Genomic DNA, 12163 nt, shown 5'->3' with positions numbered 1-12163 from the left:
AGAAGATTGACAGCGACGTCAACAGCGCACACACACACAGGATGATGAACAGTCCTGACCACGCCGCTGACAACTCCAATCATCTGCCAGTCGCCAACAAGGCCGACAAGAAGCAGATGATGTCAGTTCCCCCCTCTTTATTGAGTTATCAGGTTGATTGAGTGTAATTGAGCAATGCATCGGAGTGCAGGGAGAAGACACCGAGCCTCTGGAGAGACCAGAGGAGAAGGAAGGGGGTTTTCAGGAACCAGGAAGCGCTGTGCGGCACCAGGGCCATGAGATTAGAGTCGACAGTGACGGACGATTACTAGCTGCCTCGAAATCATCCAATAGGAGCGAGCGAGGCGAGGCCTTCACCAGAGGAAGAACTTGAGTCATGCAAAGCAGTCTTTATCTTTATCTGCTGTTAGAGCTGAGAGCGTCTACTTCACTCCAACATGAATCATGGTTTAAAAGATGGAGTCATGAAAGAGAGTGAAGTCTTCCTTCAAGGCTGATTGGCCTCTTCATTACCTTATTGCATTTATTACCCCGTTTATTTGGATACGTTTAATTTAAAGCTGCCAAAGGTGCTGTAGATCTGTTCAGAACAGCATCACACCTGCTGGGGTGAAGATGTAGCTTCAGTAGAGATATTTGGTCACATTGGTGTTTAGTGAAAGGATGAGAGCTTGTGTAGGCCGGTGAGAATTATCACCAGAATGTGGCAGTGAGGAAGAATCGTCATTGCCATTTCCTGTCAACCCTACCCAGGTTCAAATCAACCAATCAGTCAATATTTCATCCAACAGACTCTTAAAAACATTTTCATCTTTCATCTACTGTTTAAAGAGGAGCATCGGCATCTAAACAGTTAATCTTAAAGTCTTTTTCTATAAATATGAAAATGTACAAAGTTATTCTTTTGGCAATATTGTTTTCTCTGCTGCTGAAACCAGCCTGGATATCTTTTCTTCTCTCGGCCTAATTGAAGTGAAGCCTCCGGAGTTCGATGCATTTAGGAGAGAATTTCTTGCGGTGATTTGGTTGTTTACTTTATCGTCACAATTCCCTCATTTATTTTTCATCCCCCTTCACTCACAGGCTCACTCACTTCCCCAGCTCTTATAGTGCAGGAATTCATATTCAGCTTAAAAGTTACATAAAACTCATGAATAACTGCATAGAATTATTACACATGATTCAAGACTTTTCAGCTCCAGCTTCTCTCGTATTTGTATCATTTCCTTTCTCTTCATTTTTTGTAATCATTTCAAAGCTGCTTATTTGTTGACTGGGCTGTTTCTTAAAACACACTCTCCTTTCAAAGCAGGAGCTGGCAAGAAAGTTTGTTTCTAGTTTATCCTTTAACTGGAGACATACATGCATTTCACTCAATTGTCCAAAAAGCCAATAGATATTGGTTGGTGGTAGTTTGAAAAAGGAAAAGATGTAAATGAAACCAACTGTGGTCAAATTGCCTTGTGGGTAATGTAGGTTTTTGACATGGAAGAATAAAAGCATGGAATAAAAAAGACAATACGGTGATAATACTGTTATTTAATCCTGAATCTGTGGAGTATTAAGCAACATTTCAGAAGATGTTGGTTTGGTGACGTTATGGTGAAAATGATGATGATACCTGATACGTTTACTGGTTTAATGCTTTGTTTTGCTTGAGTGTTCTCCTTCGTTTCTAAACTGTGGAACAGAACACAACAGAAATGGGGCGGTGGGGGGTTTCTGCAGAGACACTAAAAGCAAAAATATGTTTGTACTTTCCAGAACAATGCAGGATTTTGTCAGCATATTCCACCATTATTGTCGCACACACCGTATCAGAACAATTCACTACTCACCGAGTTCACCAAGGTGGCAGATGTGAGCGCTAATGGAGTGAGCGAAAAGCTTTTGTTGTGACAACATTTTAAAGCTAGTGTTGCTCACAGTCGAATACAGGTAGCGCAAAAGTAGCCTTGTCATACAATGGGTGTGTGTGTGTGGGTGTGTGTGTGTGGGGGGGTGCTTTTTCCTATCAAGGGCCCATTTAAATTTTCATGACAGCCTTTTGGGGCCATATTAATTTACTGAATACTTACAGTAGATTCACTCTTACCCATATTGCGATGGCTGAAACTGCTTCTCCTTTTCTTTCTGATGTCAGATGGTAGTGATGATGATGCTCCTATCAGGTGGTTTCTGGGGTCAGTCAGTCATGAACAGAAGTTTGGTCTTTTTGTAAGAGTTTTGAATCACAGCACACAGACCGTTCTAGAAATGGGAGATGGTTGTTGTGTCATAGCTCAATGATTTCACATCAGCTGGTTCCACATTAAACCACTTAACAGGTATTTTCAGTTCCTTTTCTTTACTTTTCGTGTCCTGAAACCTTTCAACCTTTCAACTGAATACCTGAAGGAGTTTCGCAAGCTCACCAGCTTATTTCGGTGCAGTAGCAGACATTTGTTTTCCTTCTGAGTCGTCAAACTCAGCCACAGAGACGTTCCTTCACAAATTCTCCTTCTGATAAATGTTTCAGCTTCTTTTGAGCTTCCTCACCACAAACCTTCCCAGCACATCTCCTGTCAGACGCTTCGCCTGGGGGAAGCTGCACACAGACACCGAAGAGCATTTACTTTGTCCGAGCACATTAATCCTTGCAACTCACCCACTTGTGTCTCCAGCTGACTTGAGATTCGCCTTTTTTCATCACTGACTGTGTCCTCATGATTTAGGTTCGCTGGTTTTGTCTTTAACATGATGCCTGTTAGCGATGACATGCAACAGCTACATGTGTTTCCTTCCCTGTGACCTGCAGGCAAACAGACAGAAGGAACCACCCTGAAGGAAATGTTACTGTTTGTGTTATTTTTTTTTTTTATTTGCCTATAGTTGCCTTTTATTTTTTATGGTCTTGTGGGACAGGTCAGATTGTCTCATGCGTCACATAGGTCCCATATGCTAAAGGGTCCTCGACCCCTGGTCACACATAACATTTATGTGTGTATCCATGTAAACAATTCATGGGTTTTAACATTGTATTGCCTATTTTTAACGCTGGACAGATCTACCTTTCATTTCACGTTTGCTGTATAGTCTTTGTTGTTGCCTGATGTAGATGCGCTGGAGGCTGAATTGTCATCATACTCCACTTCCTTTAAATACATGTCAGTCATTGTTTATATACATATGAACATGTGTATCGTGCGTCAGACACGAAGCGTTATTATCATTTAACCTGAAGCATTATTTGTTTTCTTAACCCTAAACAACCTATTTAGCTTGAACAACAACATCCCGTGTACAGTGACTGTGAGTCATGACTGAGTCTGACAGGGAAATGCCAGTTTTTAATGCTGCAACATGAGCTCATCCTCTGAAATGCCGTATGTGCTCAATGACTGTCTAATGCATTTCAGTTCTGAAAGACGTTGCGTCAGTTTGACCATTTATAGAAATATGTATAAATGAAAAACACAGCATCCTTGACTCTGTCCTGTTTCCTCATCTCCAGACACTCTCTCAGTGCCTCGCTGGTCCCCACAGATTCCCCGAAGAGATCTGGGAAACTCAATAAAACACAGGTAGGCCTCAAGCAAAGTGTGTAGGTGTGTGTTTATGTGCATAGACTCATACATATGTGATAGAGTTCCCGTGCAATTAAAAAAGAGCCCCTTGCATAACCCATCTCCCTTTCTGTCTTTGTCTGTCTCTCTCGTCCTCTCTCGCCCTGCTTGACTCTAAACGCTACTGATCTAAAGAGTAAAACAATAGCCTGGTAGTTGTGGGATCTCAACAGCCTCCAGGACGGGGGTGTTGTGCAGCTGAGAGTCACAGAGGTGCAGGGAGAAGCTCTGAGCCTCAGCACACGCAGCCAAACTGAGCACACATGTAATTTAAAAAGCTTTTATTTGAAGATTAGGGCTGATTTTAAGAGAAACGCCATTATTCTATCTAACCGTCTCCCTGATGCTGCAATTTGCATATTTCAAACGTATGCCCTTGATTGCATTGTTTGCCTCTCAGGAGAGAAGTGCATTTGCGTAGCTGGCGCACGTTGCACCTCTGTGGCTGTCGGACCGTTTCGCTGCATTTCTTTATGCAGAATCTGCCCTTGATGTCACGTTACTGCTCATATCTGAAATCCACAAAGAAATCCATCAGGGGTCTGGTGGAGCTGCGGCTGTCAATTGAGCCGAAGGAGGAGCCTAATAAAGAGAATCTGTCAAACTGCATTAGTCACCTGCCATTAGCAGCCAGCCGCTCTGCTCGCACGCAGACGTAGCATCAGTAAATAGACCAATGGTCGCATATGCACTTTCACCTCTCGCGTGCATGTGTAGGGAATTGCTGTTGCTGCAAAGCCCGTTGTGGATTTGTTAGTTTGACAAGTGACTGTGTGGGACTCTGAGAGATTGGCGGAGACCTCTGAGCTCCTCTAACTACGACTGATTGTTGCAGTGATGCAAACCCCGTGGCCTCCGTCCTGCGCTGCTAAGCGACCGTCAGAGATGTTCATTTGCACAGGGTTGCTGGAGAAATGAAAATGAAGTGGGTCCAAATCAAATCAGCAGGTGTGGGGAGATTGGGCGGGTGAATGCCTTCTCCGAGGCGGCGTCTTCAGGCATCTGTTATCCTCACAGAGAGGTTATGAGGCCTTCTCCAGAAGCAAGTGCTCCTTTAATCCACAGCTCTATGTCCCACAGATGTGCAACAAGCTGAAAGGGATGTTCTGACTTTTAAAAAAAAAGTCCTTATCTCACTCGCTCTTCTTCTGCCTGCAGGTTTTCCACAAAGTATTGGATGTCCCAGACATGCATAGTGTGTGGAAAGGGAATGTTGTTTGGACTGAAATGTAAAAACTGCAAGTAAGTTATTAACCCTTATTCTCGTCTTTAGTTATTCGTATCTTCTTACAAGTTTTTAAGGAGATCTGTTGTTGTTATTAGTTTTTCAAGGCGAAACATTTAAGAATCATTTAGTTCTCACTCCACTTGAGTAAAGTACCAATTGGCATCTTATGTCATTTTTTAATATTTCTATATTTCTATCCCTAACCCAAATTGAATGGGTTCCTGGTCTCTGCCTCATCTGTCCATCAGATTTGGTGCAAACTGGTGCAGTTATTCCAGCGTAGATCTGCAACCAGACAAACACTGAATCCACTTCCTGTGTTTTTCTCTGCAATCAGGCTGAAGTGCCACAACAAATGCACCAAAGAAGCCCCACCTTGCCATTTACTGATCATACAGCGAGGCGGCCGAGAATCTCATCTCTCAGGTATTCTTCTTCATGCAACTTTTTCAACAAAGCTGTATGTAATTTTTTCAATTTTCTTACAGTAATACCACATACAGTACTTCAACAGTTCAATGTTTAGTACCTGTGTGGATGGAATGATTTGAAAAGCGAAAGTAAATTGTCTTTCCATTGATTTAAATGCATGCTGATCCCCCAGTTATTCCAAAGTTGACCTGTTTACATGTACAACAGCAGTTTGTTAGTTTAGTGACTTTCTAACTTTATATTATGAGCAGCCTAACTGATTACTGTTTAAATAACTTGTTCTGGTTATTTGTTTGTGGATGTTTTAATTAGGAACACAACTACATTTCCTGAATTCGAACCCGGCGGCTTTCTGTCCTCATGACTATTCATATATTTTAATATATTCGAGTCCCAAGAGCTGCTGAAGATACTTTTTTCTTGTTATTTCCCAATTTTAAAAAGAGTTAAAGCTTCTGCTGGTTTTAGAAGATAAAAAGTTATATCTGCTGATTAATGAAGCCACTTAGGTTTGACAAATGTGATTACGTCATGCGCTGAGGAAAAAAAATCCCATTATCTGCTATCAGAATTGTGATTCTTTTGTCCTTTCTCTGCCTCCACCCCTCCCCCCCTCCCCCCCTTTCCCCCTCTCCCCCTAATAAGATCACCCAGGAACGACTCAAGGTAAAGAACACTGATTAGACTTCTTCTATACGATAGTAAGCAAGAGCGACTATTTCTAAAAGACAGTTTGCCTTTAAGGAATTATTTAAGAAGTGTGTGTAAGCGATAACAAATTGAAGGTGTTCAAGAAAGGTGTTCATTTTGTTAATTTTTCACATTAGAAGCAGACTCTGATAATAAGTTTTGTTCCATTTTGCTAAAGCTAATTAGGTGAGTGTGTCGTGTGTGTTTTAATTGTTTCCCTGTGCTTGTGTCCGGAAGTAGCTCGTCTGGTACGGACAGAATCAGTGCCATGTGACATCAACAACCCGCTCAGGTACACAGACCTGCACATCAGTCAGACGCTCCCCAAAACCAACAGAATCAACAAGGTAAGTTTAAGGAAATGAAGTTTGTGTAACAATCTGTCCTACATATCACATTCCTTTCTGTTTTGGGAGCCTGGAAAATGGTTGTGAGTCATCCAGTTGCTCCCAGGGGATCGTGAAACCATACGGAAATATCTTCAGCAAAGTTGATGTTTACATGGATGGATTTATTTTCCTCACACAATGTTTTCATCTAATAACTGCTGCTCCTATTTAGAGGAAATAAACAAGTTTACTGACGTCAGGAAAGAAAGTGAACCTGTAATGAGAGACCAAGATAAACACACCAGTGTTTGTGAGTTAAAGATGTCGCTAAAGGATGATCAGTTACAGAGATCCTCTTGTGAGCAGATCCTTTGTTTACAGTTTCAGGCTCGTAAACCATCAAGGTGGAAATGCTTAGTTTGCGTTTTCAGAAATGTGGGTTTGTATTTTGTCATCACATCTAATCAAATTAATAAAAGGGCACGATCACAATAACCTTCAACTCAGGTCGACCCTCTGAGTTTAATACCTGGACTCCGAGCAGCCAGTTAGAAGTGAAGAAGCCTCTTGGGATGAGAGGTGAAACGTCTTCAGAAAACTCAACTGAGTCCAGTTGACCTGTTTTCAGAACGATAACATACAGCTTGACACAACTTCCTCTCTTGTCGCAATACCTGTGGTTTAGAGAATTAGAATTGGAAGGACTAGATCTCCTGTAAGTCCCATGAACTGTGACGGCGAGTCGCAGTGGCTGGTGTTCCATTAATTTGTTGTCACGGTTACCATAATAAAACCATTTGAGGTCGTGGAAGGGTTATGGTTTGGTTTTACTCGTTTAGACACTCAGTCGGATTCAGCTGAAGATTTGGTTTTGTTTTTTTAAAAAAGCAATCAGACGTGAGACAGCCTTCGTTGCCATGGTTGCAGTAAGAAACACAATGTTTGAGTTTCTGGAAAAGTCATCGATGTCAGAAACAAAAGGAATTGTGTTTTTTGGAAATGGGACACTAGACGTTTAAAAGTCCATCCAACCTCCTCGTAGAGATGCCTTATGGGGTCATTCTTTACAGGAGGACATTCTCCCAGTAGATCATCGAGAATATATAAAAATCATGATGTTTACACAGATGGATTTGTTTATTGTGTTGCTGCCAGCACATCTGACAACTGCTGTTAATACTCCGATGGACAGAAAGTGAACCTGTAATGTGTGATCACATCAAATACACAACATTCACATCCTTTGTTTTCCTTGTTTAGAGTTTCAGTCTCGTTGATTATAGAAGGTGGAAATGCTGAGTTTGATAGTTCGATATGGGTTTGTATTTTGTCATCACATCTAATCTCAGGCAATAGAACAAGATAAAACAAAGGATTTTCACATTTGATATTTTCCCATGGGAAGGTCTCAATAATAAATAACTTTGCACGACACTAAAGGTTTTCTTAGGGCATTTGTGCAAATCAGGATGGTTCAGAGATTTAAAACTGGAGGAGCTAGAACATCTTGGAAGTGCCAGTGAAACTAAAACTTTCCCTTGTGTGGGATGTGTGTCCTATAACCAATGTTATTGTTGAATGAAGATATATTTTACTATTAAAAATTCCTATCATCAACCATTGTTAATACATGGAAGATACATAGAATTGTCTTTGACTGGTTTTATTCAGAGTCACACATTGACCAGTAAAAGATAGTTAAACTATTGCTATTAGCTGTTATTTTAACATTAAATTGTAGAGTTGGTTGAACACAGATTTTACTTCATTCATTATAAATTGTATATTCTTTTTCAGATCAGATCGTTTTTCAAAGCGTAGCCAGAATCTTTAGATTAATTTCCCTCCTTCCAGGAAGCTGCTGAGTTCCCATCAGAACCAGCGCAGACCTAGAAACTTGCTTGAGGAACGTAATCCATCACAGAGAAAAGTTTCTTCTGTCTTTTTATGTTTTGTCAGTTACATTATCATCACGCTGCAGTTAAATCTGTTGGTGCATTCAAGAACGCTCTGTCATCACAGGTTGTTTTCCACCAGGTTCTATTTACTTTCAGTCTGTTTGATAACATTTTCAGACTGTAATTAATATGATGCTTTTCAGCAAAGTCGGTTCAATCAGGAGAGAAAGGGATGACAAAGGGATAACTCAGGAGTTGTTACTGGAACTTAAACAGACTTCGGTTGAGTAGAACCTGTTATGAAACCACTAAATTAAGCCATTATTAGAAATGAAAAGAAATCTCAGAGTCTAGACAGTGGATGATTTTGTAGATGTTAAAACATGTTTGTTAACAGGGACGTTACGTCTTCAGTTTGAAACCTGAACAGATCCTGGAGCAGAATTATTGAGAAACTGGATTGGACCCCGGTGGAGGTGGAGGTGACTTTAACAACACAAAGGACTATTTAATATTCTTCCAGCGGAACCTGATAGATTAGTCTTCTTGCTGAGATGCGATCGCTTTAATTGAAAAGTTGGAATATGCACAAATGTGAGGAGAGCATGAATTTAAAGTAGTTTTTCCTAATTCAATTAGCCAAACGTATTTCCCCACATGTTGGAGCTTCTTTGAATGCACCACTCAGGATAGTTTGGAGACAATTGCCCTAAACAGTGATAACACATCTTTGTCAGCAAATCAAAGGCAGCACATTGTGATGAATTACCTCTGTCAGGAGTGTTTCAATTTAAAATGAATGTAACCAAGTGCTGCCTAGAAGGTAGAAAATCAATTTAGATATGTGGCATAATTCACTGAGATGCAAAGAACAATGAAGAAGAGTTTCAGCTTAAAACTTGAATTTGAAGTAAAGTTTTTTTGTTGACCCTCTGTTTCCTATGTCTTCTCAGGATCACATCCCAGTCCCGTACCAGCCGGACTCCAGCAGCAATCCCTCATCCACCACCTCCTCCACCCCGTCCTCCCCAGCTCCGCCCCTGCCCAGCAGTGCCACGCCCCCTTCGCCACTACACCCGTCCCCGCAGTCGGCGCGGCAACAGAAACAGTTCAATTTGACAGGTATGAGAAAGTTCTGACCAATGACTGTTGAACCAGAGTAACGACGTCCCACCAACACAACAACCAATCACGAGTCAGCTGTCAATCATGATCTTTTACCTCGTTTTTTATATCATCAAATCACTAAGTAAAACCAAACTTATCATAAACATGAACATTTGGACGAACATCAGAACAAAACCATCTTTGACTTCTGCGACGTATTTTGACTTTTCCGTTTTGTCCGTCTTTATCGACGAGGCAGTTAACTCTTCATGATTCACATTTTCAACATATTTGACCCTTGATTGTGCAACGTTTTCTTCAGTTTTAGAATTGACTCACTGATAATTGTTTGTGTCCGATGTTGCAGTGAAAAGAGGAACTAATTATAACTAATTCATGTGACTTATTACAAATTTAGCCCAAAAATCGATGAACAAAACGACACAACATAGATAACGTCCGAAATCCAAAGCAATGTTATATTTCTGGCTTTTATTTTTACACAACAATGGTGACACAAGAGGAAATGTCAGTAGGTGGATTGAGTTTTGGCCAATTCAATGACTGACTTTGCCGTTCTTTGAGCCATACAACTAGCAAGGCTAAAAACTTTAAGCATCTTTATGTAGAACTGCATATGTGCAACCTACTGTACATGTGAACAAATAGGATTTCTGAGAATCCCATCTTTAGAAACAACTCTGGCCGTGACACAAAAATAAATGAGAAAGTCCAAATAGGTTCACCCCAACAACAATATCTTTGTGTGAACTTTTCATTTGAATTGTCTCTTTTTTTCTTTGCAGCCTCCAGTTACTTCAAATACAAACAACAGTTCATCTTCCCAGGTACGTCCCTCGTAGCTGATCGTTACCCCTACCCATGATGCAGTGCTGCTAGCCCAGAATGAGGGAGGAGGGAGGAGGGAGGAGGGAGGAGGGAGGAGGGAGGAGGGAGGAGGGAGCAGGGTTCTTTTGATGTGGATGGTGATTTTCATCTCCTCATCTCGTCTCATCTTTAAGACCCTTGGCCCCTTCACCCACTCATTGCTCTCCTCATCCGGGCTCCTAATGACTTGTCGAAGCCTTTGTCCACACCGGTGCCAGCCGGCCTCCGCTCGGCTGGCAGGTTGTTACGGCTCAGACGACCTTGGGTGGTGCGAGGTGAAGTGTAGTGTTTTAGGAATCCGTGCACACGGTGGTTCCCCGGTTCTGACTAACGCAGCCACCGGTGCTGTTGACTTTCTTCCACTTAAATGTAATCGGCTGCTGCTTTTATAAACTGCATAACAAAACAGTCAATCATTACCACTCACTGTTGCCCCCATCAATCTAAAGCCATTACGCTCTAAGTGGAACTAAAATTAATAAAAATCCATACAGCTCCAGGGGCGATTCCTATGTGATTTGACCAAGTGTTTATTTTCTCTGTCACAAGGGACTCCAGCATATCCAAGCTTTTTGTTAGAAAGCCAGAATAAGCTGTACAGGTTGTCACAGGGATCACAGACATAGTTTCACAGTCGAGGACCGGCTCAGATTCACACCACTGGATCATTCAGAGCCTGAAATCCTCCCGGCTCGCTGGTGTTTGGAGTAAATCCATGCACACATCCAATCAGGCCCCACAAAGAGAAACAGAAGCAGGTCCTCCTTGCTGTGAGGCGATGGTGCCAGCGACTAATGCACTGTGCCACACAGGGAATGGTTTCTGTGGCTTCCACTTTGTGGTAGAAAATGTCAGAATGGGCCAACACAGGCAGCAAGCGTGGCGAGGAATCCTCCGATGTCTTTCAGAGGTGAATACAAAAGAACGGCCGACCCTGCTCCATCTTACCTGCTGAACAGAGGAGCAGCCTGAGAGTATAAGGAAAATCCAACTTTGTCTTTTTTTCCATTATATGAAATATAGTAGGTCCTTTGATGGAAAAAAATTACCAGTTATTACATTATACCTGTTTTTTGTCAAAAGTACCCAAGGTGCAGAGTTTTCATTGAATTCTTGTCAAACATTAAATGCAGAATAAATTCTTTACACTTAATTTCGGTGGATATGACACCCGACAACTAAGGATTTACATAGAATTATAATATAGACAGACAGTTTTTTCAGTTGTATTTTTTTATGGGAACTTCTGAATGAAAAGTCTCCACTGGTATCAGAAGCTAATGGGTGAAAACGACAGCAGCCCAAGCTGACCACTCTGCGTCTGTATCTCTGCAGCAGCCGTAGGGAGTTACTATTCTTTAACCACACCATAAACATTTAATGCCAAACTATAAATCCAGCCTGAGATAAATCTGTCCCACTTATAGATGATACCTTCACTTCTTTTTTTTAAACCACTGACAGCAATACAAACAATGTTGAGGATTTAAATCTTAATTCATTGATGTTTTGTGACTGTTTGCAGATGTGGCTCCGGAGGCTCCTCCCAGCAGAGCACCGCAGGTCATCCTGCACCCCGTCCTGTCTGATCCCGGGTGAGCAGACTCTCATTACCCAGGGAATTCAATGAAACCGCATGGCTGCATTTTAAAGAAAACAGTCTTTCTGATCTTCATCAGGCCCATCTCTTCTTTCAGTCGTCTTCCTCTCATCTGCATGCTCCTTCTTCTCTCCTCCTCTTCCTCCTCCTCCTCTCTTTCTCTCTGTGGCCGCTGGTCAGAGGCCAAGTCAGATTTATTGGAGCAGATATTTGGGTGACAATTTCAGTGCGAGGGCCGACATGACGAATACTCAGAGACTAATGTCAGCATGGCCTTTAGTTCATGCTACACTTGGGATGCCAACTGGATATCCAGTGGCTCTTTGAGGAAGCCAGTGGTCACGTTAAAGCAACCGGAAGAGGAGGAGGAGTGATGAGATGCCTTT

At 41.8% G+C, this 12163-nt stretch overlaps 1 protein-coding gene across 2 annotated transcripts in view; it reads left to right on the top strand.

Annotated features, from left to right (window-relative positions):
- The window catches only part of ksr2 (kinase suppressor of ras 2), a 96142-nt gene that overhangs the window by 69530 nt on the left and 14449 nt on the right, over window positions 1-12163 (top strand). The window contains exons 7-14 of one of the 2 annotated variants that reach the window (XM_061071840.1): window positions 3494-3563; window positions 4764-4847; window positions 5171-5259; window positions 5911-5931; window positions 6193-6302; window positions 9136-9304; window positions 10096-10137; window positions 11703-11772. In XM_061071840.1, the coding sequence (XP_060927823.1) occupies window positions 3494-3563; window positions 4764-4847; window positions 5171-5259; window positions 5911-5931; window positions 6193-6302; window positions 9136-9304; window positions 10096-10137; window positions 11703-11772 (655 nt within the window). The remainder of the gene's footprint in view (window positions 1-3493; window positions 3564-4763; window positions 4848-5170; window positions 5260-5910; window positions 5932-6192; window positions 6303-9135; window positions 9305-10095; window positions 10138-11702; window positions 11773-12163) is intronic. The other variant, XM_061071841.1, reaches the window with a different exon arrangement.

The sequence above is a fragment of the Limanda limanda genome, chromosome 5, assembly GCF_963576545.1.
Source record: "Limanda limanda chromosome 5, fLimLim1.1, whole genome shotgun sequence".
In the NCBI taxonomy this organism is placed as follows: domain Eukaryota; kingdom Metazoa; phylum Chordata; class Actinopteri; order Pleuronectiformes; family Pleuronectidae; genus Limanda; species Limanda limanda.
The sequence above is the reverse complement of the archived record's forward strand: the minus strand, read 5'-3'. Positions and strand labels throughout refer to the sequence as shown.